The sequence below is a fragment of the Dioscorea cayenensis genome, chromosome 19 (assembly GCF_009730915.1).
Source record: "Dioscorea cayenensis subsp. rotundata cultivar TDr96_F1 chromosome 19, TDr96_F1_v2_PseudoChromosome.rev07_lg8_w22 25.fasta, whole genome shotgun sequence".
Taxonomy (NCBI): domain Eukaryota; kingdom Viridiplantae; phylum Streptophyta; class Magnoliopsida; order Dioscoreales; family Dioscoreaceae; genus Dioscorea; species Dioscorea cayenensis.
The window spans coordinates 31,117,952-31,144,793 of NC_052489.1; the positions used below are offsets into that span (position 1 = coordinate 31,117,952).

At 36.0% G+C, this 26,842-nt stretch overlaps 5 protein-coding genes across 5 annotated transcripts; 3 read left to right on the plus strand and 2 right to left on the minus strand.

The window, feature by feature from the left end:
- The first annotated feature begins 2,387 nt into the window (after nucleotides 1–2,387).
- Nucleotides 2,388–4,597, plus strand: LOC120249463. Its single transcript, XM_039257976.1, is given in 5 exon segments — nucleotides 2,388–2,849; nucleotides 2,932–3,524; nucleotides 3,641–4,156; nucleotides 4,268–4,315; nucleotides 4,317–4,597. Coding segments are annotated over 5 exon segments (1,512 nt in total). The 5' UTR covers nucleotides 2,388–2,593; the 3' UTR covers nucleotides 4,416–4,597.
- Nucleotides 4,598–5,932: 1,335 nt separating this feature from the next.
- Nucleotides 5,933–9,319, plus strand: LOC120249464 (CBL-interacting protein kinase 21-like). Its single transcript, XM_039257977.1, is given in 14 exon segments — nucleotides 5,933–5,944; nucleotides 5,946–6,083; nucleotides 6,156–6,218; nucleotides 6,931–7,002; nucleotides 7,089–7,196; nucleotides 7,310–7,390; nucleotides 7,494–7,547; nucleotides 7,628–7,753; nucleotides 7,963–8,172; nucleotides 8,253–8,357; nucleotides 8,438–8,554; nucleotides 8,722–8,760; nucleotides 8,884–8,958; nucleotides 9,081–9,319. Coding segments are annotated over 14 exon segments (1,302 nt in total). The 3' UTR covers nucleotides 9,183–9,319.
- Nucleotides 9,320–9,836: 517 nt separating this feature from the next.
- LOC120250077 (suppressor of mec-8 and unc-52 protein homolog 1) lies at nucleotides 9,837–18,065 on the minus strand. The gene is made up of 16 exons (XM_039258838.1): nucleotides 17,873–18,065; nucleotides 17,410–17,620; nucleotides 16,979–17,131; nucleotides 16,320–16,368; nucleotides 15,474–15,557; nucleotides 15,270–15,373; nucleotides 14,530–14,616; nucleotides 14,359–14,412; nucleotides 13,992–14,087; nucleotides 13,590–13,717; nucleotides 12,447–12,573; nucleotides 12,293–12,352; nucleotides 12,055–12,162; nucleotides 11,001–11,101; nucleotides 10,459–10,510; nucleotides 9,837–10,076 (listed from the first exon to the last, which is right to left on the minus strand). Exons 1-16 carry the CDS (start codon nucleotides 17,899–17,901, stop codon nucleotides 9,978–9,980), a joined length of 1,542 nt encoding a protein of 513 aa, XP_039114772.1. The 5' UTR covers nucleotides 17,902–18,065; the 3' UTR covers nucleotides 9,837–9,977.
- A 414-nt stretch (nucleotides 18,066–18,479) lies between these two features.
- LOC120283919 (probable RNA 3'-terminal phosphate cyclase-like protein) lies at nucleotides 18,480–21,005 on the plus strand. Its single transcript, XM_039290720.1, has 6 exons — nucleotides 18,480–18,749; nucleotides 18,842–18,991; nucleotides 19,585–19,766; nucleotides 19,837–20,012; nucleotides 20,104–20,323; nucleotides 20,615–21,005. The coding sequence occupies exons 1-6, from the start codon at nucleotides 18,545–18,547 to the stop codon at nucleotides 20,822–20,824; spliced, it is 1,143 nt and encodes a 380-aa protein (XP_039146654.1). The 5' UTR covers nucleotides 18,480–18,544; the 3' UTR covers nucleotides 20,825–21,005.
- A 171-nt stretch (nucleotides 21,006–21,176) lies between these two features.
- Nucleotides 21,177–25,357, minus strand: LOC120283917. Its single transcript, XM_039290719.1, has 3 exons — nucleotides 24,918–25,357; nucleotides 22,090–23,704; nucleotides 21,177–22,003 (listed from the first exon to the last, which is right to left on the minus strand). The coding sequence occupies exons 1-3, from the start codon at nucleotides 25,168–25,170 to the stop codon at nucleotides 21,850–21,852; spliced, it is 2,022 nt and encodes a 673-aa protein (XP_039146653.1). The 5' UTR covers nucleotides 25,171–25,357; the 3' UTR covers nucleotides 21,177–21,849.
- Between the last annotated feature and the right edge of the window lie 1,485 nt (nucleotides 25,358–26,842).

The window sequence follows — 26,842 nt, forward strand, 5'->3', positions numbered from 1 at the left end:
TCCCAATGATGTCCAACTCACCCGGTCAGGCAGCTTAGTCCACGGGCCCAGCTGATAGAGCTAGCTCCTTGCCGCCGGTGGGGTTCCCGCATCAACCGGCTATCGTTAACCGGTATATACCAAGCTGGCCCGGAGACTGCCCAATGATCGAGTACTTTTCTCTGCAAATTAATACTGCATGCTATCAAGGACGAGGTCAGCCAAAGAGCCGGCTCCGTTTGCCCTATCAAAATGTAGATCGGTAAACCAAACAACATAATGAACGGGAAGTATTAAAGATTAACAAATACTCTTTGCCCTATCAAAGTTCTTGTTACATTTAATTAATTCACACGATTAAAAAAATTTAATTAATATTAATTAATTATCTATATTTTTAAAAAAAAATCAATACTTTCTAAAATTACTCTTATTTAAAACCCTACTAGTGGAGAATATAATCTAATGTTTAGTTAATTTTGATTTATTGAAATTTGTACAAAAACATTAAATTAAATGATAAATTTGGAAAAAATTATTTAATGTTATGTAAAGTTTCCAATACCACAAGTAAAAAAGAATAAAGAAGAGCTCCAAAACATGAAAACTAAAAAGGAACGGAGAGATCGAGTAACAAAAAAAGGTATTAAAATAATTAAGTAAGCAATTTTTTTTTGAAAAAAATAGATAAAGCACAGTACAATTAATTTGTTAAATGAGAGTAAAATAAAAAATAAAAAAAACGACCAGAAGCAAGTGATTGATATCTCTGTAAAATAGATAAAAGCACACAGTACGTAGGTGGTGTTGGGCTTGAGTTCCATCCTACATGGAGAAAGACCAAAATTTTAGAGGCCCATCCTATGTTAACTATTATGGTTTTGATAATGTGATTCTAGAAGCATTTTTGGGTCATACTATGTTAAACTATTATGGTTTTGATAATGTGATTCTGGTAGTATTTTTTTGGGCATGTAATGTCACCCCATGCTACCCACTAATAATAAACAAAGAAAGAGTGAGATTTTGATTGAATCGATTTTATAACCAGTTTTACCAACTAAGCAATTGAAGGGACATTATTAATGGTGGAGATTTGTTTTTTTGTTTTTTCCTTTTAATGACTAGAATTTTAGTTAAAGTTATTTTCAGCAAAAACTGTTTTGAATTGTCTTATTCACTGATGAGTTTGATTTATTGGGGTTAATTATACTGTAGCAATAAAAAACCTATAGGCCTCTATAGCGGTCGTATAACACCTGTATATCCTAGTGAAAACTCTCTGAATGGATATAAAAACCCTTGTAACATCAAATGAATTTATTAAAACCATATAAAAAACTAAAATTTAGTTCTAAAAATATAAAAACTTAATAAAAAAACATTAGAAAAATAAAAAAATAAAAAATAAAAATCTAATGAGTAATCATTGTTGTTCTAGAGTTTTGGAAAGAAGAAAAAAAAAGAAAGAGTTTTGCTCTAGGATTTTCAAAATCAAGAAAAGATAAAAATTATTATTTAAATAAGAGTAGTATAGGAATTTCACTCAGATAATATTTTCACACCCTCCCTCCTATGAATTATTTTCTGAAAGTAATGACATGAAGACCGTTACTTTGCATAGTTCATATTAAAACCAAACGTGTGAAATTTTTTTACAAGTTTACTTTCTCTTGTAAAGTTGTTATTTTTCCACATACAAAACTGCAATTGACATAGTTTATATCAGGCCAAAGCCCAACTTATTGTTTTATCCCAAATGGGCTGAAACCCAACATGATTTAACTCCGCAATTGGTAGGATTCCATCACCTGATTAGGGTTATTTTATATTAGGAATTAAAAAAAAAAACATTTTGAAGATGTATTCTCATCTATAAAATCAGATTGAACCAATTATTTCTCCTTGATGCCCTCGTATTCATTCAAGTGATGGTGAAATTGAACTTTGGGTGTTCCTCTTTTGGCCCATTACTCAACAGCTGAGCAGACAAAGAGTCTAGACTATTTTTAATAAATATGTAGGGTCAATCTTAGTCTTTGTAGGTCAGTAATCGGGACACTCTCTCAAGGCTTAAAAATCTAAATAAATTTATATATTATTATCATTATTATACAATTAAATAAATATGCAAACAATTATTACTATTTAAAAAATAATATTATTGTTTGATTGGCTAATAAAGATGTGGGTTTAAAAAATTTTCAGTTAGAGAAGGATTTAAGGGTTTTAACCTATATACAGTAATAAAATATTTTTAAAATTTTATTATTTTCATTTTCAATTAATAATTAGAGACTGAGTAATATTATTAAATTTTTTTAAAAAAATAATGATTAAATATATCTTATAAAAATAATCAAGAGGTTAGTAAGATAAGCTGGGTTGTTTTGTTTAGTGGTTGGGAGCGAGATCCATGTCTATCCCAACAAAAACACAATTTCAATCCCAAACAATTTTTTGAAACTTTGAAAAAGATAAATCCAAACTGTTCCTGTTTTGAAAAAGATAACAAGTCATCATCTCATGAGCTTCAAAGTGGGCTGACCTCTGTTTTTGTTTTCATTGGCATACCGCATACCCAATTCAATACTTTTTGCCTTGGTGGGTAGACATGGCATCATCATCATCCTCGCTCCTCAATCTCATCCTTGTGTTTCTTATTGTTCTATGCTCGTTTGTCCTGAGCTATTGTTGCTGTGATGGCGACAACAAACAGCAGCGTGGCGAGATCTCGGCCTTGGGTGATCCAGGGATGAAAAGAGATGGTCTCAGAGTTGCCTTTGAGGCTTGGAACTTCTGCAATGAAGTTGGCAGTGAAGTCCCCGGCATGGGCAGTCCTAGAGCTGCTGATTGCTTTGATCTTTCTGGTAAATATACATATTTTATATATAGGCACAAATTACACTGCATAACCCAGAGCAAAAAAAAATCACATTTTTAAACCACCAGATCACTATCTGAACCATAGAGTGAGCCAAGCTGACAATTTGTTGGGAGTGGGTGATCCGTTCCCACGATTGACCGTTGAAGGTTTGAACAATTCTGATCTTTACGCCGCTGAGAAAGAGCTCTATTTGGGCTCACTTTGTGAAGTTGAGGATGAGCCAAATCCATGGCAGTTCTGGATGATGATGCTCAAGAACGGCAACATGGATACCAGCTCTGGTTTGTGCCCGGACAATGGGAAGAAAGTTGGTCCTTTTCCCCCAAGCTCAAGGTTCCCTTGTTTTGGGAAAGGGTGCATGGATCCCCCTCTCTTATACCATAAACCCACTTATCGTGTTGGGGATAAGATGAGAGGTGCATTTTGGGGGACTTATGATTTAGATGCAGATGCAGATGCAGATGTGGAAGGCAAGGAACAAAACTTATCCTACTTTGAAGTGGTCTGGAAGAAGAATGTTGGGTCTGGAAGCTGGGAGTTCCACCACAAGCTCAAGACCTCCAGAAAGTATCCATGGCTCATGTGGTATCTCAGGGCTGATGCCACAAAAGGATTTTCTGGTGGCTATCACTATGACACAAGGGGAATGCTCAAGATTGTATATATACATATATTTATATCCTCCATCTCTTATTATTATTATCATTATTATTATAAAAGTTATTTCAATGATGTATGTCTGTTAACCAATACCAAGTGTTGCTTTGATTACAGTTACCAGAATCCCCAAACTTCAAGGTTAAAATAACAATGGATGTGAAGAAAGGTGGAGGTCCACAAAGCCAGTTCTACCTCTTGGACATTGGTAGCTGCTGGAAAAACAATGGCAAGCGCTGTGATGGAGACGTTACAACAGATGTCACCAGATACAGTGAGATGATAATCAATCCCCAGATTGATGGAGTCTGCTCCTCCAAAACTCCCCAGAAATGTCCACCATATCACATCATGCCAGACGGCAAGAAGATCCTCAGGAATGATACTAAGAACTTCCCCTTCTCTGCTTACCATTATTATTGTGCTCCAGGTAATGCCAAGTATGCAGAGGAGCCATATGAGGTATGTGATCCTTATAGCAATCCTCAGCCACAAGAGATCATCCAGTTGTTACCACACCCTGTTTGGGGTGCTTATGGCTATCCAACCAATAAGGGTCAAGGATGGGTTGGCGATAAGAGAACTTGGCTTCTTGATACTGGTGGTCTTTCTAGCAAGTTACCCTTTTATCAGGTATGCATGCCATTAATACACAACAATCTCCTTCATATGTGTATATATATATATGTTCACTTTAGCTGCGTAATTATATATATATGTGTGTATGTATTGTGACTTTTGCAGGATCCAGGAACTCGGCCAGCGAGAAGAATATGGACATCAATTGATGCCGGGAACTGAGATTTATGTCAGCGAAGAGGATCATGTTGCTGAGTGGATTCTTAGTGATTTTGATGTTCTTGTTCCCGACTGTGGACATCAGAGTTACTAATTAGTCTTTTCATGTTTCCTTTCATTTGTTTATTTTTTTTATTTTTGCTTTGTGTGGATAAGTAAGTAGCTAGACCACGTCTCGTGGACTGCTGCTGTATTGACTTCTGAGTTTTTTTATATATGATTGTGGTATATCCACTTAAAAAATAAAAAAAAATTAGAGAGTAGAGATAATAATCAGCTGGAAGTTTTTTTTTTATGTATTATTTGTTTTTGCTTCAAATACTTCATTTAATGCTTTAATGTTTTGCTGCTAAGGTTTGAGTTAAATGGATGGGATTGAATATATATACATATGTTACATGAACAACCCACAAATGCAAACACAGCCACAAGCGTTGTCTTCAGATCATATTAGTCTATCTAATCCTTGTGTTCAACATTGACGTTGAAAGGATGCGGTTGGCTCGGTGCTTTGGGGACACAGCATGAGATCATTTGGGTGTGTGAATACTAAAAGATGTTGACACGGTTAGCATGCATATGTGAGTTGGCAGGCAAACAATGCCTGGCAATCAGGCTGGATTTAAGCTTCAAATAAGTCATGTATTTTATTTATTTTAAATGAATAAATCACATGCTTCAGATAAAATAGTCAATAGTACAAAACATGATGAGGAATACAACCTACAAAGCCAGTTTAGTTGGAGGATGTCAATGTGTTTAGTTTTTCCAGTCAAAAATGTAGAAATTTCTTCTACATTCCTTCTCCGTGGCTAGATAAATGACCATATAATACCATTATAAGCAGATGTAATTAAGTAGGAAGTTTCATGAGAGCTCACTCAGATATTATTCTGAATGGTTCAAAACATATCAAAGTCACTTGGACAAAAATCCAATTTATTCTGGTAACGATTCAATATGCAGATATAAATATACATGTAGTGTAGAAACTTTCATTGACATACATTTAAAAGAAAAAAGAAAAACCACACAGCAAATGTCATAATCAAAATATTAATAATAATAATACATTTATTTTATAATACTCTCAGATTCATATTGTGGAATTTCTATTTGACCCAAGTTTGCATGCATATTGAAATAAAATCTTCTGGTCTTCTATACACATACAAAACAGTGTGGTAGAAATATTGGAACAAAAAAAAAAAAAGATCCTGAAAGTGATGCGCTCTTAAGTCATGTACACAATTCATTGTGAGAAAATGTAACAAAATATGTGGATATACAAAGCCATGGCTTAATTAAGTATTCAAACATTTAATGAATATATATATATATATATATATTAATTATGTTACTCAAATTGTGGAAATCCAAGTTCCACTCACTCTCCTACTTCTCATTCATTGGATGGGCATGTATGTGATGTCTATATAAAATTAAAAATATTCAAGTAAACACAAAAGGAGAGCGCGGTGAGAAACACCGGGCGGTGAGCGTAATCCAAGGCTATAAAATGGGAAACATGTCGCTGAGCTTAAGCTTGAAGTTGAGGGAAAGAAAGACGAGATGCGTGTAGACGAAGGACGGCGAGGCTCCGCCGGAAGGATGCGACTCGGAAAAGTACGAGATCGGGAAGACGCTCGGCGAGGGTTCATTCGGGAAGGTGAAGCTTGCCCGGCATGTCGACTCCGGCCGGACCTTCGCCGTCAAAATCTTGGAACGTCAGCGAGTCATCGACCTCAAGATTGACGAACAAGTAGGTTTCCGAGTTTGATGCTCTTTTTGTTTCAATTTTTTTTTTTTAAAAGAAAAGTTTCTATTTTGGTAGATTAAAAGAGAGATTGGGACTTTGAAGCTGTTGAAGCACCCAAACGTCGTTCGATTGTATGAGGTTTGTTTGATTTCTTTGATTCTCTTTTCTTAATGTTTATCTCTTTATTTTCTTTATTTTTTTTTTTTATAAATCGTTTTTTGTTTTCTGGGTTTCTAATGATTTTCCATGATGACCAATAATATTTGAGAAAAAAATATTTCATAATAATAATAATAATATTATTTTTTTGTTTTTTAAAAAAACCTCCAATTAGAGGAGAGTGGGTCTTAATCCTGGTCCACGAATGGTTGTGGGGTTTGCGTGCTACCTGGCACGTTGTTCACGTCATATGTCTCATTACTATTAGAAAAGTTTTTTTTTTTTTTAAATTGTATTTATTCAATTTTATTTTACCATATGTTTTTAATCATTACTATTAAAGGCAAATAGCAAAAGTGCTTTCAAACCAAATTACAATTACAAATTAATCCCAACATATATTTGTCATCCAAATACAAACTCAAAGTCCAAAGAACAATCCAAAGGAAAATTGGTAATTGTCTTTATTATTATTATTATTATTATATATTTTAGTCTTAGTGATGCTTATGAAAAGAAACAAATATAAAGTTATTTAAATAAAAATTTAAGATAAGCCTAATGGAGATGGGACTGGTAACTATGCTAGTTTAATTGTTTATCTATGTTTTTTTTTTAAAAAAATTAGTCTTCGTCTTATTACCGGGTCTAAGTCCATCTGTTTACTTGTTCAAACTGGTTGGTCTGACAGGTTTTGGGAAGCAAAACAAAGATCTACATGGTCCTTGAATATGTGAAAGGGGGAGAACTATTTGACAAAATCGTAAGAAGTTCTGTGATAATTTTTCTTCAACAAAAATTTGTTATTTATTCATCTTTAGCTTCACTTTTGATCTTTGGACATTGTAGGCATTGAATGACAAACTTTCAGAGAATGAAGCCAGGAAACTTTTCCAGCAACTGATTGATGCTGTAAGTTATTGTCATGAAAAAGGTGTTTACCATAGAGACTTGAAGGTACAATTTCTGACTTTTTTTTTTAGACTTAAACATACTTAGAAGTAAACCAAAAAAAAAAAAGGAAGCTCTAGTATGATTTTCTGACAGAAGATGATGAACTCATGATGCAGCCAGAGAATCTTCTTCTTGATGAAGAGGGCAATTTAAAGATATCTGATTTCGGTCTCAGTGCATTGCCTCAACAATTTGGGGTATGTGCTCATAAGATCATATATATATATATATCATGATGAATGCTTCCAAATCGTTGATATGTAAGTTTCTGACTGAATCTTGTGACACCCAACATGTCAGAATGATGGTTTATTGCACACCACCTGTGGAAGTCCTAACTACGTTGCTCCTGAGGTGAGGTTTTCAGATACTTGTTTTAGTTTCTCAGTAAATTTGATAACAAAGATTGTTGTAATCATTCACTGCATAAACAGGTTATTGCAAACAAAGGGTATGATGGTGCCAAATCAGATATATGGTCTTGTGGTGTCATTTTATACGTTATGCTGACAGGATGTCTTCCGTTTGATGATAGAAATCTTGCTGTTCTTTATCGAAAGGTAAGTAAACAAGTCACTGCATTACTGCAGATGTTCCTGGTAGGAAGCATGTGTGAATGTGTTTCCTAAAATGACTATCATCGGTGTAGATTATGTTTATTGTTTGGCTTCATTTTCAAATTTGCTGTATAGATCTTTTGTACTCTTGTTGAGTATGTTTTTGAATTATGTAGTTTTTATGACATAAATTTTCTGGACAATTTATTCAGATTTTTAAGGGTGAAACAGACATTCCTCACTGGCTTTCTTCGGGTGCTCAAAACTTGCTCCGGAGAATCCTTGACCCAAACACTTCAACCCGGATCAATGTGGATGAAATCAAAGCACATTGTTGGTTTAAGCGGAATTATATTCCTGCTATCCCAAATGATGACGATGAAGATTTCAGCAGCGATGATGAAGCCTTCTCAATCAAAGAGGTTGCATGAATGTGTTTATTGATCGTATTTTGTTCTGTAGACTAAAATACAATATTTTTTTGTTTGTTTTTTGTCTGAAGCCTGCGGAGATTGATGACCATGGAAATATATACACTCACATCAACGCATTTCAGTTGATTGGAATGTCTTCATGCCTGGATCTTTCTGGCTTCTTTGAGAAAGAGGTGAGAAACATCAGACTCTGTTTTTATTTTGTTTTCTGTTATCATTCATATGTTTCTTTTGACTCTGTTGACGATCACAGGATGTTTCTGAAAGAATGGTCAGATTCACATCAGAATATTCATCAACAGAATTGTTTGAGAGGATTGAGGACATTGTCACCAAAATGGGATTTCACGTCCAGAGAGGACATGGAAAAGTAAATGTCTCTTAATTGACCGCACAAATTCCATCCAAACAGTAATATCTGGACGAATTTGTTTTCTAGAACATGATTCTATTTTTGGATTTCTAAACTCAACTTTTTCGTATTATTTCATTACAAAATGAAGGACTAACACATTTCAACGTCAACAACATATACAGATCAAAGTTATGCAACAGTACCTAGCAGCGACCGCCGAGGTACAAACATAGCACACTTGTACTGCTGGCTTTACAATTTATTACCACAGTAATGTATAAAAATTGTCATATTTGAGAATCATATTTTGATCAAAAGTAGCCTTGCTGCTGTAATATATGCAGGTGTTTGAGCTCAATTCTTCCTTGTATGTTGTGGAGCTAAGAAAATCACATGGAGATTCTTCTCTGTATCATCAGGTGCTCCTCCTCCTCCCATGGAAAATGAATATATATATATATATATATAAATCGTTTTTAAAAGTTGCAGCTAATGGTACATAGAATAGAGTTGATCCAAGACAATTTCATCATGTTTGCAGTTATGTGAAAAATTAGAGGCGGCTTTGGGCGTTTGTGACAGAACACAAATTGCTGCAACCCAGCCTTTGATGCTCAAAGGGGGCATGCCTGTTTCGGCTTAGTGACAGTCTCTTTGTTTTTGTTTACTGTCCGAGCACCATCAAACTCTATTGTATCCTTTATTGTATTGGAAACCAAAATGGCTTCTTAGCATGTATTTAGTTATCTAATTAAAAAAAAAATTATATGCATGTATACATCCTGGGAATTAGTATGGTTTTATGTTGCATTCATCAGTACCACAGTTGATAACATCATTTGCTAAACCTGAGAAAATAAAAAAATAATTTGAGATCTTTTTTGGCAACCCTGTGCTATAAGCAAACCGCCACAAGTAGTAGTAACACATAAAATCAGCTGTGGAGGCTTTTTATTCATTATTCCTTGTTTAACAAATTACTCACACACTTACAATTCCAATTAATGCTTATAATATTATATTTACCTTTCATATTTTCTAAATAAAACCTCCTCAATGAACTCATTCTTTTCCAAATTTCCCAATCAATCATTTATCTAGCAAATTACTCATACATTTTTCAGTTCTGATAAAATTTAAGAGGCTTCAAAATCGTAAATGCTAATAAAGACCCAATGGCCACATTAAATCACTTTCACTTTCTATAATTTTTAATAAAAACATCCTAAATTAATTCTTTTTCCCAAAATTCCAAATTGCTGCCACCTAGTACTAGAAAATGTCAGGTAGATAAATCTCATATAAGTGCTATGAATTGAAGAGCCTTGCAACTTATGAATGCATCAGTAAACTCATTGTAAAACTAGCATGTGAATACAACAAGACAAAGAAAAAGTTTTGATAAACGAAAAATAAATAAATATAGTTAATAACCCTTCTATGATTTCCATATCTTCATGGTACAGTCCTCTCCATATGTAACAAGCAAGTTCCTGTGAGGATGATGGCTAACACCAATCACATCTTTTTCATGCACCTGCAAATATGAAACAGATTAAATAAACAAAAGAGTTGTTTTCCCCTTTTTCCCTTTTTTTTAGGATGAGCAAGGCAAATGACAAAAATATATCAAAAATAAAAACGATGTTCTTGTTTTTTTTACTTTTTCCTATATATTTCCCTCAAATCAAACACAAAAGGCAAATAATTAAATGTATCTATCAATGCCTAACCTATTACAAACAACCAAGTAAATGCTAATGACAGAAGACCCTAAAACATATAAAACACAGGTTTTTATCATGTTAATTTTCAAGCTTTTGGTTATAACTGCAGTGAGGATGATGTGATAATTAGCATTAACATAAAATCATTTAAAGGGAAAAAACTAACACCGAGAACAGGGTAGAGATGCTGACCTTCATTAGATGTTCAAGCTTGCCAGATTGGTGGCTGAAACAATACAAATTCCTAGACAACGAAAAAACATCATTATTATCAGACATGATTGACATATTATATGCACTAAACATTTGCATCAAAAATAGCTAAAATATATATATATATATTTTTTTTCAAACAAAAAACAAGCAATACCACGGATTATAAAACTTAAAAAAAATGCAAAACCTGAAACATTACTCTAGTAAAACACTACAATCATACATCAATTAGTAGCATCATCTTTGACTAAAATTATTTTAATAATAATGAAGAATAAACACAAGTTGCATAACAAAGGAAATTTTGAAAAAAATTATAGCATACTAATTGCAATTATCTTTGAATTATAAGTAACCGGGTAGACTTTATTTTGTCAGGTCAAAACATAACTTGATTTCAGCAGATTGAAAAAACTATGTCATCCTTCATATATAAAATTATGCATATGGAAAAACAGTATAGCATCAACAGAATCCTGCATATATATGTAACTAATCAAAATGATAATTCATCATACATGTCTTCACCAACACAGTAAATCCATTCGCCTTTTGGGGAAATGCATGCAGCAACAAAATCTCCACCTTCTCTCTTACCAGATGAAAAACTCTTGACAACCTGAAAAGGGGAATCTTCAACTTTAAAACAATTAACATAAAATTCTCAATCTAAGCCCATATAGATAAGATGAAGTAAATAGATCTGCCATCTTTATGGCAACAGAGGTGGATGATTTCCACATAATCTAAGGACAAAAAGATATGTCGCCTTCTTATAAGTACTTCTGAACAACTAACATTAACACATTTGGAATAGTGATGAAAACTATCCATAGCTATCATACGTTTTGAAAACAGAGCATATGCTTCAAAATAAAAAGAAATTTGTGAGGGCAGCATGCATCATTCTTAAAAAAAATCCTCAAAATCATTGCAGGGAAAACCCAAACATTTTCATAGTTGAAGACTACTTGAAATAGACAAAGGGAACAGATACTGAGGACAGTTTTGAAAATGGATGATCTAATCATTAATGATAAATGGATTGCAACAGTTATATTGAGAGAATGATTGAGATTATTGAAGGCAACATTAAACAAAAAATGGCTCTAGGAACATTGTTTTGCTTGTTTGCTCATGCTTTATTCAAAGGTAAGTAAATTATCATATAGATGAAGAACATTGTTCAGATTGTTGAACATTCACTACAAAATAACACAAGAAGATAAAACAATCTACGTTGATATTTAAGATTTGAACAAACCCCAATGTGATGATTGAAAAAATAAATTGGAGCTTCCTTTGATGGAAGGTGGTAAAACATTGTTGAGAGGTCATACTAGAAAACTTAGGTCAGAATAGTTGCCAAGTCAGTTAAGATAGTTTCTTAACAATCTTATAATAAGCATTGATAACACAAGATTGGTAAGCAATGAACATGGCAAAACACAGTAGCTTATAGTACCTTCAACAACAACGGATGAACACAACCTAACAAGATCACATAGTGAAAGTGAAAACAAGGAAACTAGCACTGAACATAACGATTTGTTTTTCAGAGAAAACAAATACCTGTCCTTGGAGTGTCATGAGATATATTGATGATGTTTTGTTGCACACAATAACATGCTCAGCATTTTTGGGAGAGAGATGGACAGAGTTCACAGATGCATCACCTCCCTTAAAAGAGACATAGAAACTGATTATGTTCACATAAATAACTCCAAAGCAAATCAGAAAAGGGTGATAAACGGAGATATAAAACAATTTGATATGCGGCAAGAAATAAAACTCTTATCCTGAACAATACCCTTAAAGGAGGAGGTGGTTTGAAAGTGTGTAAACAGTCAGTAGTCTTCATATCCCAAACCTGCATCCAAATTTTTAGAGAATCAGTTCAGTGCAATATCACACACACACACAGACACAGACAAACACATTCTTGGAAGTTAGAAAATTTGTACCTTTACCGTACAGTCACTGGAAGCGCTAATAACACGACTACCATCATTTGTGAATATCGCATCATTTACATAAGAGGTATGCCCACGGAACTCTTTCAATAACTTCCCTGACTTAAGGCCATGAATTCTGCCATTAACATTGAAGATGATATTCATGAAACTCCATTTCATCAATCGAAGCAAAAGGTTTCACAACAGCCAAGCAGAAAAAATTCATTAAAGTTTCACACTATAGAAATATGCTTAACTGTAGAATAAGTTTGAACTGCACCAAGTTTGTCATTTTTACAACCATACAAAGTCCAGAATCACATTAGTTTTAGTTATCATTTTCTGACCATAAGAAGGCTAGTATCACATTTCAATATATTTAAACACTGCACACACCACTAGTTGGGTACTATGACATGTAGCAAGTGGAGCAACTGACCGAATCATAGCTGACTGTTTCAAAAACCTCCACCCTATATCCAAAATTCTTAAAAAAGATGCTCATCCTCAGCCCAAACTAGGAAGACCAAGTTGGGCCACCTGGCCAAGTCAATTTCTGTCACTACTAAATCCTGTGCAGAGTACTGTTATTGGCTCGACCTATAGTGTGGTATATTATAATAGTGTACAAGTATTTTTGTACATGCAGTCAAAAATCTCACATAACATTTCTCAGTTCAATAATGTAACTATCTGATAAGGTTTCTGTTCAATCTTTCCCGTGCACTAACCATCCTAAAAGACAAATTGTCCATCATTCTGAACAAAGTATTAGCAACTATATATATTGTTGCAAGAGCCAACATTACACAAAAAAGTCTCTTTGTCGCAGAATAGAAGCATCAGATATTGCATTATAGATGGAATAATCATGCATTATGTACACACCATTATAAGAATCAATAGAAAGATAAGTAAGAGAAGATTAAAGCATGCAAAAAGAGTATTAAACAACTGAGAAACTAACATACTAGATCTAGAGAGAAAAGATTAGTGGGGAAACTACAGTATGAAAGGGTCAAAGAAAATAAAAGGATATTTCAAGAAAAATTGAATAAAATTTGCTGAACCAATAAGCTTGATAGAAACTAGAGACTACAATATTATCTACGATGAAAATTATGCCAAATGCCCTTGATCACAAAAGAAAACCTTGCAGTACTGTCAAAGGATGTACTTAGTAGCTGGCTGCCATCGCGAGAAAACACAAGGCTGGTCACACCTTGAGAATGTGCACGTTCGAAACGTCTCAAACACTGTCCAGTTCTTATACGCCAGACCTGTTGGATAAACACCAATGTGGAGTTACATGAAATATGAATGTGGACCTAAGCATGTAAAACAAAGGGTAAGCATCACCATGAAAATTAGCTTTCTGGTCTAATACTCAGGTTGTTTCCTTACTATTTAACTTTTCTTGTGCACCGCCTTTCTAAGAGTGGTAAAGATTTAATCTACTAATTAGCTGAGGAGTCTATCATAATACTAAGAACAAGCATATGGACAATAGGAAGGTATCAGACAATTTAAAAGTTAATACCAACAAGACGATACCTTAATTTTTCCATCTTGAGATCCAGATGCTAGCATTTCTGAATCTCTGCTAAAATCAACACAAAGAACAGCTTCATCATGCATCATAAAGGCTTCCTGCAGGATTTCCCAAAAACCAATTTTTCAACCAAAAGAACAATTACAACTCAAATCTGCTACTACACAAAAAAAAAAGGTGAATGGTCATTCATGCAACAAATCTCAGCATAAACTGTTGTCATGCCACTGGTATGCATGCAGATAGTATAAGAACTGGTTGTTCCAATGCTTGGATGTTTTAAGTCAGACGAACACACTGGGTCAAGGTTTTGCACAGAATAGCGCATGCTCCATTTTTAAGTCAGTAGAGAAGCTTCAGAGAACTCACATCAGCCTGATATTGAAGGTCCTTCTTGAGCTTCCCACTAATATAATCCCAAACCTGTAAAGAGCTCAAAGAGTTCAAAATCAACATGTAGTTAGTTGTTTCTGCAAAAATTATATATATACATATACACACACATATAAGCCTAAACGCAAATGATGTAACTGATCTAACCTCAATAAATCCATCAACTGAACATGAAACTAGGTATTGCCCGTCTGGAGAGAAGCAAGCACATTCTGGGTGACTTTTCTTTCCAAACTGTGACACATTCAAATAAAATATACAAGAAGAAGAAGAAACCAATATAAGAAGATTTTTCTCAAGGAATGAAAGATAGACCTAGATATTAAAGAATAAATAATTACGAAGAAGAGCATCATCTACAGGATACAACTATAATAAAGATGTTGTCTGTAAAGTTCACATGATAACAATTCACATAGACAGTTTCTTACATTATGTGGAATTGCAAAGATAACCTTTTATTTCATGGTACCATATATCAAGGTTAAGCAATCTGCATATGTCTAAGACAACCATTACTCAGCTGACTGACCATTTAAAACTATAATCAAAATAAAAGCAAGCAAAATTTGCAAATCCTGAAACCATATAAAAATGGACAAAAGTTTAGGTGAACCAATATGTACATATGAAAAGCATAAGCAAACCAAGCTTAGGTGAAACATAGCAGCCTATCATATTAACCTGCCAAATTTAGCAAAAAATGAGTGAGTTAAAATTGTTCATAACAACCAATATGAGCTTGTTTTTATTCATAACATATTCTTTCAATTTTTTTTGTGTTCTTCTGTGTTTAAGGTTTAGGAATCATTTCCATTTCAACATTAAATAATTTAAATAATCTCACAAAACAAAACTGAAGGCTTATTCTTTTCAGTGGTATTTACCTTAATTTGGTGACCCAGGCTTGTTGGATATGCCTCATCTTCATCTTGCTTCATTGCAGCAGTGCCCCGAAATAAATCAAATTGTGTTCCTGGAGGTAGCAATCCTGAAACCGAGAAAAAAGCACAAGGCTCCATAAACAAACAGACAGTTGCCAAGACATTCTAAAATATCGTACAGGTAAATGTGGATATAGCACAGCTGACCTTGGTGTTGCTGCCACTTCAGAGCCTGACCAATCAAAGCCATTAATCGTGAAGGTGGAACAACAGAAACTTCTGCAGCAATAACTGGCCACATGGAAAAAAGATAAAGTTTGGACTTTGGAAAACATAAGAAATTATAAGCAGCATGTTAAGAAAACCATGAGATTGCTACATGACAAAAATTCAGAAACACCAAAAAAAAACAAAAAACTCTGAAGATATTTAGGATAGAATATCCTGCCAGATATTCAGAAAAACACAAGTGCACTTGACACAAACATCAATATAAACACATAACAAACAATTATTTTTACCCATCAAAATTGTCTTCGCTTTTATTGCAAGAACCAGGAGAGAATAAATGCTAAATAATAATAATATGACCAAGGTAATCAATAGAGCATTATACGCCAAAATGTACAACTACAAGATTAGAAAAGCCATTGCACACATATATGTAAGTATTGCAAAAACAAAGTTACATACAATTTATTTGCATAAATTGAAGCAGCACTAAGTAGAATGAAGAACAATGAGTGCTATACAGGCGATTTGGAAAGCTGGCACCACACAAATAGCGAGCAAAAACTGATGCAGAAGGATTCATCAAGTAGTCCAGGATGGTATAGAATGTTGCCTTCCAAGTTTTAACCAAAGAAGATGATGGCAATTACTAGTCAAAGACTTCAGGTAGCATCCATTATGACCAAAGTATATGTCATGTATATTTCTTTTAACTCTAGGGCATTCAAAACATGTTCATGATGGAAGTATATTTTTCTTACTACCAAAATTAGACATAACAACATCAAGTGCAAGGAAAAATAATAGAATATTAAGACAAACCTTGAGCAATTTGTGCACGGCGCTTCTCCTTGGTTGAATCTTGGTAAGCCTATCATTTGACATTGCAGGTGGTTTAGGGAAACTATCACCTTAATAAACTGATGAAATTATATCTTGTGTCCATACTATAGCTTCCAAGGTACTCAAATAGCCCGTTGCAAAATATCCAAAATTAACATATCCCAGAGTATTGAACTAAGGATAGAAACTTACAAACAAATTATGGAAAGAAATAATATAAGAGCTAACATTGCAAGCCTCCACTAGAAAACCACATATGCAGAATAAAAAACTGAAATACTGATAAGAGAAACAAATCAACTAAAAGCAACATGGAGAAACAAGAGAAGATTAGTCACATGCTCACAAATATAAAAATGGCTCGAACTACGGTTATTCAACATGCTCCAGGAAGGACACTTATCCCCAGGCTCAAATAAGAGAAGATTAGTCACATGCTCACAAATATAAGATGGCTCAAACTACAGTTATTCAACATGCTCCAGGAAGGACACTTATCCAAATGCTCAAAGAACAAAGGTCATGAAATCTTAAGAAATTAAAATTCCTCACATTTTAAAAGAACACTATGAATGATGAAGGAAAAGAATAAAAAAATCATAGGCACCAAATTTATCATGAATCAAGATATTACATACCTCATTGGGATCAAAATACGTGCGAACTAAGAGATGCTCAAGACGCAGATATCTCTCAGGCTGTTCTTGTTTCATAACACCCATGGCCTGAGTTTGCCTAAGAATAGCTCGTGCAGTGTCCAATTCCCGCAGTTCAATCATTTCCAAAACAATCTAAAAGTTAAATAAGAAAAATGCAGATTAACAGCAGGATTATCCATCTTTTGGTCTGCACATGATTTTCGAGTGCATAAAAAAGTCAGTTCCAAGTTTCAACATGGAGGACTGAAACCAACAAAAGAAGTAAGTGAAATTTAAAAAGGTCCCCATCTACATGCAAACATACAGTAGAACAAAGAAAACAATGATATTATCATAAACAAATTGAAAGAAACAATATTCTACAAAACTGAACCAAAGGAGTGAGCTTAAATGAAGGTAGATTACTATGCCTGCTCATAAAGGTCCTCGAGTTTCTTTCTGGGAAGTTTGAGCTGGGCGACCACAGGCAAGATAGCATCCCACCTCCCACCGTTGATATCCGCAACAAACGTTTCTAGACTGTCAACTGTGTTCAATGAAACTTGACACTCACTCTGCAACGTCTGGAAGGTCTGGTGCAAAGAGTTCTCTTTGCAAAACTGCAGCACTATTTTTATCACGCTGCAGACAAATCATTGAAAAAAAGAATTCAATTTTACAAAAAAAATCTGAACATAGAACAACATAGCTTAGAAGGCAGAAAGATTGGATAGCCATCGATTTCTTATAAGCGAAAAAAAAAAATCAATGAATCATCTTTCTTGATTGAAGCTACTGGATGGCATTCACAAAATGAAGAAATAGGCGAAATCCTTTTAAACCAGACCAAGAACAATTGGCCGGCAATGAGATTAGGGTTTTAGAAGGGCTTACTCCCGAGCTTCGATTTCGAGGGTAGACATCCTTCCTCCGCGGAGAGGATAGGAGAAGCAGCGGCTCCTGAGGCTCTACAAAGAAACCAGGAAGCTCTCGGGTGAGAAAAGGAGGGAGAGCGAGAGGGAAGCCGAGCTCGAACAATGGCGATTCCGAGGTTTTGAGCCCCCTCCAAACCTCTCACAGGCCGGGTTTATAGATCCACGGCTAAATCTGGATAACGGATCGTTGTATTTCAAAGAGGGCCCAACAGCCCAAACATCATTACGGATTTCGGGTTTGATTTATTGGATCCGATACGAATCGGAGCTTGTCATGATGAGTATATATACACTCCAAAGTCCAAACCATATACGGAGACAACATCAACAGGGATATCGGATCTTGGTTTCATAACGGTTCCAGATCTAGTGGATCCGAAATAAATCGGAGCTCCTGATGCGAATAATGAACACAAACAACGGTATCGGATCCTTAAATCTCAATTCGGGTTCGGATTTTTTGGTTTGTCACATCACATCTATTTATAATTTCTTTTTTTAGAAAATATAAAATTTGTGTAAATATAAAGGGGCTCTGTGTATAATAATAATATATAGGAGGAGGACAAATCGACGAGCAGAGCAGTGGGTAGGGTTTCTAGGGTTTTTCCAGAGCTCGAGCTTGGAGACAATGGCGAAGACCTCGTACAAGAAGCTGAAAGGGAGCGTGCACTTCCGGCAGCGTCTCGTCCTAGCAACGCTCTCTTCAACGCCCGTTTCCATAGAGGATATCCGCGCCGATGAGACCTCACCTGGCCTCCGCCCTCATGAGGTCTCTCTCCTCCGCCTCCTCGAGAAGATCTCTGACGATTGCGCTGTTGAGATCAACGAGACCGGTATCAATTATGGCTGTTGATTTATGTTGTTCTTTTGATTTCTTTGTTGTGATTGTTTGTTGGTGTTTAAGGCTTCTTTGGCTTACTTTCAGGGACGAAGTTGAGGTTTAAGCCTGGGGTGGTGATGGGAGGGAAGCATTTGGTTCATGATTGCGGACTTAGCCGATCAATTGGGTACTTCTTAGAGCCATTGATTGTTCTCGGGATTTTTGGGAAGAAGCCATTGTCCATGAGGCTCAAAGGTATTCAAATTCTCTCCTTGAGGTTACTGCCAGTTTTATGACTTGTTATTCCGGGAAAAAGTTTTATGAAGTTTGTCGCTAATTGATAAAATGCTAGCATATGGAGTTTTCATTTACTTAATCCATGAATTGTTCTAGTTTTTAAGTTTTTCATTAGAGCAACTGCAGCAGAGCATACCACATCAATAGAAATATAAGTAGGAAGTGTGGCTCTGCTTTCAAGCAGTTTCTTTGAGTTCACTATCGAGATATCAGCATCCATGGAATTTGACATCTAAATTGAGGTTCACTCATTAGGAGAATTATGACTTGGTTTGACTTTATTAAATAACTTTGGATCTGTGAGGCAACCCTTATCGGAAAGGAATTTTATGATTATCTTTTCTTACGTTGAACTATGGGGTCATTTAGCTCTGTGTGTCTCATTCATGGCGGTGAATCTCATTATGGTGTTACTTATTTGTTGGCCCTTCTTTGAAGTAGTTAATTCATACATTGTGGAAAAAATTCCTCCCTCATAACTCATGGATAATTTGTAGGTTTCCAATTATTTTATTTCAGAAATTAAAAAGTGAGTGATGTCTATCTTTTAGGGATTACAAATGATCCCAAGGATCCAAGTATTGATGTCTTCCGGATGGTTACATTGCATATGCTCAAGCGCTTTGGAGTTCCACTGGAGGGGTTGGAGTTAAAGATTGAGAGCAGGGGAGCTCCTCCTCTAGGTGGTGGAGAGGTTGTTTTGGGGCTTCCTATAGTACATGATAGCTTGACGGTGAGTATTCCTCCCAATGCTTAGTCAATATCTTTTAGCTTATTTGACATGCTTTAACTTGTACCTTCAGGCAGCCACGTGGGTAGATGAAGGAATGGTTAAGAGCATTAGAGGGGTAACATTCTCTACCAGGGTATCTCCTCAAATTGGCAATCGAATTGTCTATGCTGCTCGTGGAATCTTTAATCGGCTAATTCCAGATGTTCATATATTTACTGACCACAGATCTGGTCCATCAGGAGGAAAGTATGCCTGGATTTCTGCCTGTTTGATTTATCATCTTTTTGAATCATGCCAATTAGGTCTTGCATGTCAACTAAGAGCTCTCTTATGGCAGGTCCCCTGGTTATGGTGTATCTTTAGTTGCAGAGACCACTACGGGGTGTTTGATCTCTGCAGACTCTGCAGTCTGTTACTCACAGGGTGACAACATGAATGCTTTTGAAGATTCAGAGGAGAAACCAGAGCTGATGCCCCCTGAGGATGTTGGCGTTCAAGCTGCTTCCATGCTGCTTGGAGAGATTGAGCAAGGAGGTGTGGTTGATTCAACACACCAGGTTTGATTCCATCCACCACTTAGTGCAAAATACTTTTTTGAATTTCCCCATCATAGCCAGCATGAAATTTTTTGAAATTAGTATTGCATTTATACAGTTCTGGTTTTCGAATATTAGTCCACTAATTTTCTATTAGGACTATAATAGTTGTCAAGCAATTGTGTTGCCAGAAATGTGATATGGTGATTGATGCTAACATATAAGCAGAACAGCCTTGGGCCATTATATAAGAATTATTATCACATAATTATTGAGATTCAGCTCAAAATTCTGAAGCTCATCATTTTGCAGGGTTTTCTGTTCCTTCTTTGTGCTCTATGCCCACCAGATGTGTCTAAGGTTCGCGTGGGGAAGCTCACTCCATATGGTATAGAGACACTGAGACATATAAGAGATTTTCTTGGTGTCAAATTTATTATTCAGCCCGAAACTTCAACAAACACTGTGATACTTAAATGTGTTGGTTGTGGAATGAAAAATCTATCCCGAAAGATCACATGAACAAGAAAAATATTCTCATGTTTGAGAGCGCATTCAAATCCTGTTTTTTGTTTTTATATTTAAATAGTGGCCTGTGGCATTTGCTGAGTTCATATGTACCAACCATGGAATCACGATTGGCCTGCAAGATTCAGTTTGATTAATTGATGAGTATTTTACTCATGCCCCCAGTTGAATTTCAGGAATTGCTTTTGGAGACTATTGCTGAGTTCATCAAAATTATTTTACATTGGCAAGATCATGATGCACCAAAATATCATTCACAAAATAATGTTTGAGTTCAGACATTCATTACATGCCGGTTACAAGCACCCAACCAAAAAAAAGCCCACACAGACACGCACACAATTTATGATGCAAAGCACAGTAGGCTCTGTAGATTACATTGTTATTTGTACATGTAAAACAAGGTTTCCTTTGGACATAATACACAGCAAGGCCCTCGGAAACCAGTTTTAGAGTCACCAACATGAGCAATTATTGCTAGAAGCAAAATAAAAACATAGGAACATAGAGCACAGACAACTGCATTAATTCACTTGTATATCAGGTCCTCTTACAAGAAGACAATCGCAGTTTCATACAACTCTTCCAAAATATCATCTATGCATGCTCTACAACTCGAAGACCACCAAGATGACCTCAATCTTGAGCCAGTGATTCAACACTTTGTCTATGCAAATAGTAAACTAATAAAAACTGTTTGAAGAGATGGTACCATGGAAACGAAAATCAAAAGAGCTTCTGATATATGTTGGCTCCATCATCTCCATTTCGTTCTTCATAATCAACCTTAAACCTTTTTACATCGATCAAGTATTCCAAATCCAGAGGAAAGTATTAAAGAGGGACAGGCTTCACACTAACACAACAGTCTCAAAAAGACTTCAATTCACTAGACCTCCAAAATATCAAAAACGAAAATGATCTATGCAGGGTTGCAATGTCTTAAAATACCGTCCTAAACAACAAGAAGAATTGATGCCAAACTCAACTTGTTGCACCAATTCTGCATTGCCATTGGATTAAACTTTGATGGTGATCGATAAAGGCTGCCAACCTGAAGGGTGAGGTGTGACCCATTTCTTCACATTAGTTATAACATATAGTAATTGAAGTACATCTCCTACAGCAAGATTACTCAGACATGATTTCTTCAATATAATTGCTGCCTCATACCTGCATAAAATCAACAGATGCCATTAATGACAGGTAACTGGAAATACTTTATTCTCTTTTAACAAAGCAACATATTAAACACTTACTGGCATTGAGAAACCATCAAGGCAGAGCGCCCAGCATTTGAACTCAAAAATTTCTGAACTGTGTCCCATGTTGCTTTTGGATGCCTAACAGTAACATCCATAACATTCACACACTTCCAAAGTTTGTCATTTCTTCCAATAAAAAATGGCAAGTTACCACCTAATTTGTGCATCACAACAACTTGATGTTTAATAGCCAATTCAAGGCCCTTGTTCACATCAAAATTTTTAAGCTTCATCTCACCATACTGAATGCAGTCTGTTATATTTGACAATGTAGGAGCTAGCTTTTCCTCTTTTAATGAGTTCAAGGCAAATAAAATTCTCCCTATAATATCCTGATCTGCACTGGATGACAATGGAATTCCTGTGGTTCCCAATATTGTATTATTGGGTATAGAATTGTTTGCAGGATGCAGTTGAGGTCTTTGCTTGTTATTATGATGTGTGATATGTGGACCATTAAAAGGCTTCAAACCAGGAACCATATTTGGTTCATGCATTGGCGGAGTAAAAGAAGTAGTATGATTAATGCTGTTCGGGTATTTCGATACACTAGGGTTATTGATCATAGGTAAATTTGCAGGAGCAGTAGTAAAAGAAGGGGCCCCGGGCCTAAGTAATGGTGAATAAGAGCTATGGAAGTGGGAACTTGTATTTGTAGGCTGAAGAGGTGGCAGGCCAGATGGTCGTAATGGTTGAGAGTTCTGAGTTTGTTTCTGGTGTCCGCTTGAAAAGTGGTGCTCATTGTTCAAGGGATAAGGAGGGTAAGGAGGAACATTTGGCGAGGGACCACTTGTACTTGGCATGTTAGTTGCACAGAACTTATGAGGAGTTTCTCGAGGTGGAAAGGGAGTATCCATAGGCTTCTGAGATGGAAAGTTGGGATAAGAAGTACTCACCGGGGTATAGTTTGGTTGATCACTTGGCTTCAACAGAGAAGCTGAGATCATCGATGTAGATACTTGAGAAGTTGTGATCATTGGCATAGAGACTTGTGAAGTTGAGGTCATTGGCATAGATACTTGGATTGGCTGTTGAATAGATTGCTTCCCTTTAAGGTCAGAATTATCAAAACCAACACTAGCACAACCTTCCTGATCTCCCAGGGAGAGCTGCCTGAAATCATTGCTTAAGGTCTGTGGTTTATTAGCATTTACTTGGCTAGAAGTTCTCCAAACAGGCTTAACTTTAGACCGATTATCAGCCTTACCATCTGCACAACCCTTTTGATTTCCCAAAGAGGAGATATCAGAAAAAGGTTCTGGGTGCTGTTTTTTCTGTCCTGTCTCAGGTACAGTGAGCTTGTATATCTCCGCGATTGATTTACCATTTGAAGCATTACTTTGCTGAGTAGATCCTGAATTTGGAAATGGTGGTCCTCCTGCTAGAAGGCTTGTCCACTGCCAAACAGTCTTTGCAGCAGCAACAAGGGCTTGGGATACATTCGGCGCATGGGCCAACAGAATGTTATATCTCCTCATACGCAGTTGATGGAGAGCATTAGAAAAATCGCGATCACCAGAAATAAGTAGGTAGTTAGCTGGTGGAGGATTATCAACTGCCCAGAACAACATGTCCACTAAAATCTTTTTATCACTGGCATCTTTGACACCTGTCCCACATTTAGGAAGTCTATTAATAGAACACTAAAAAAAGGAAACATTTAATACACAAAATACATTATCTTTAACATCCATAGAAACCAAAACAATTTGCAGCCTATAATGATGTCCAAAACCAAATATTCAAACTTCATTCTAAAAATTTCATTTGGTTAGGTTTCAAAATATCACAAAATGGTTAATCTGGAAAATGCATAGTTCTAAAAGTTTGAAATTCAAGATTGTTCTCTTTCACTCATCCTATGGATCTCACTAAGAGAAAAATAAAAGATCAGCCTAAACACCTGACTGAAGAGAGGGATAAAAGACCAGAGGGTTCCAATGAAGCCAAAGAGATTTTGTTGGGTTTACAATAATTAATTTAACAAGACAAGGACATTAGCAACATATAAACAGGTGAAATGTTTGAACTGAACATATATATATATTTAAACAACAACTTTGGTTCAATAAAAACACTTCTTTTCCAATAATCCTCATCTTACATTATCTTCTAATTCTTGTGTACCCATATTAATTTCCTAAAATTTTTATCCATCAGCGAGAAAACTTCAAATCTTCAATCACCTCCACTTGGTAGCATTTGCAAACACAGCACTCTTTCTTGCATTTTAACCTTCCAACAAAACTGCATGAAATTTGTGATGATTATCTTCATTTCTGATTTCATCTTTATCAAAACGACTGCATACTTAAACAAATGAATTAGGCCCTCCGAGAGAGAACCCTCATTAGTTTCAATTGAAGTATGATCTTTTCATGAAAATTCAAAAGAACCTAGACACAGTAGTTTGTGTATTGACCTCAAATACAAGGGTAAAGGGGTAAACAAAAAATGTAATAATTACCCAACCACCAATCAAAACCCTCGAAACAGTCAAGTTTCATACAAGAACGGACCTTGAGGCATAAACAACTGACAATCACGCATGAAAATCCAAAAAAGCAGGAGAGACCCCTGCATACCATATACATCAAACTAAACGAGAATTCCAATCAGCATAACCTAGAAACAGAAATTTCTTCTCCTAATTTACTACAAATCATAACACTGAACGCAATGAGATTGGGGTTAAGTTTCCAATATGGATCTTTTTGGTTTTAATCACAAGATCGGAGCATTATAACTTAAAGAAAACCCTAAATAAACGAAAGAGGATTTCCATTCCTAATTGGTTAGCAAAAGAAATTACAAATCCATACCCGAGGGAACATGGTTGAGAGCGATGCCGGTGCCGGAAAGCGCATGCTGGACGACAGTGGGGATCTTATTGGTATCCCCATAGACAGAGATCGTGACAGGACCCTTATACCCCACAGCAGCGAGGGCGGAGGTGATGTTCTGGGCGATGACATGAGCATCGTAGCCCTTAGGAACATGGCAATTTTCAATGTCCCACCACACCGAGGTCCGCGCCGCTCCATATTCCCCCTCCACCCCTTCACTGCCAGCCATCGCTTCGTTGTCAGGATCTCCAAGATAAGGCCGGAGGAGGAGGAGAAGGAGATCTCAGGAGGAGCAGTGCGCGGCCAGGGCGTGGCGTCAAGATGGGGGTGAGAGTGGGAATGGGTGTTCCTTCTTCGCTTCCGATTCCTCGATCCGGCGTGGAGTTGAGCTGTGGAGGGTTTATATAAACAGTTGCCTGCCGAGTTTGCGAGGTTTGGAAAGTTGAAACCTTTTGGTTTATAATTTACAAACACAGTGACCGAGTCAATGATGACCCGGAGCAAGAATCCGAGTCGCTACGCTGAGTCTAGTCAACCAAACAAGCAGCAATTTATGCTTACTTGGCAGCTTTTCATTGGCTTAATTTATGTTGAGTTGGTAATTATTCTAACCCTAATTTAGTAGAATTTTGGTCAATTATGTGTTGAATATGTGCCCCTTTCCATACTTGATCATACTCGATTTTATTTTTTTTTTTTTATAAAAACCACAATAATCCGTCATATATATATATATATTTTTTTGGATGAGATGGATAAACCACAATTTTATTAAAAAAAAATAAAACAATACAGGACAAGCAAAAGAACTAAAAAAAAAGGAACAAACACGCAAAAGGAAAAAACCTCTGATGACGAAGACTACAATTACGGAAACAATCAAACAACGAATAAAAAAGAATAATCAGTCATATGTTAAAACATTAAACTCTCACGTAAATAGTCAAAAATTTTGATTATCTCCCAATACATAATGAAGATTTAAAATATATATAGGGAAAAGTACAAAAAAAACCCATGTGGTTTTCGAGTTTTGCAAAATAAAGAATGAGGAATTTTTTTTCGATTCTATGATATGTGGTTTCCCAGATTTGCAAAAAGGAAAAAGCCGTTATCAAGCAATTAGCAGTGTTAACTCACAAAGGGCAAAATCGTCATTTTTTATTTAAAAATCAACTTATATGACATAAAAAAAATATATTTTTTAAATTTATTTCTCTTCCAAAATTTCACTAAACAAGAAAAAAAAACTTAAATTCCAAAAAAATAAAAATCATGTTGAAAAAAATCTTGTTTTTTAAGCCACGTAGTGATTTTTTTACATAAATGAACAATTTTGCCTCTGCTAAAACCCGGAAAAGTTAACTTGCAGATTAACGGTTTTTCCCTTTTTACAAATCTGGGAAACCACATATCGTAGAATCGAAAAATTCCTCATTCCTTATTTTGTAAAACTCGGAAACCACATGGGTTTTTTTTGTACTTTTCCCATATATATATGTATATATATAGAATAACTTGTTTGCATACATTCTTTTTGGGAGATGGGGAGTCTTCTCCGTGACATCTGGTCGGACGGTGGAGGTGGAGGTGGCGGTGGAAGAGATAAAGGTGAGCAGGGAGAGGGATGTGGTCGTGGTGGTGGAGGCTCGGACGGCGACGACAGGGCTGTCACTTCTTTGGCGTCTAGGGCGCCATCTTTGCGGGACGCTGGGATATCGTATGCTCAAGATGTTTCCTCGCCGCCCTCGGGTGAGCGTCTACAGGTGATGTCGACAACTGGCATGAGCCCTAAAGGTGGTGGCTTCAGGGTTGTTGGTGCGAAGCGACCGCGGTCTCCAAGAAGTCTAACGTGCGGTTGTTGCTTCAGGACTTCACACTCGACTGCAGACTGTAGGCAC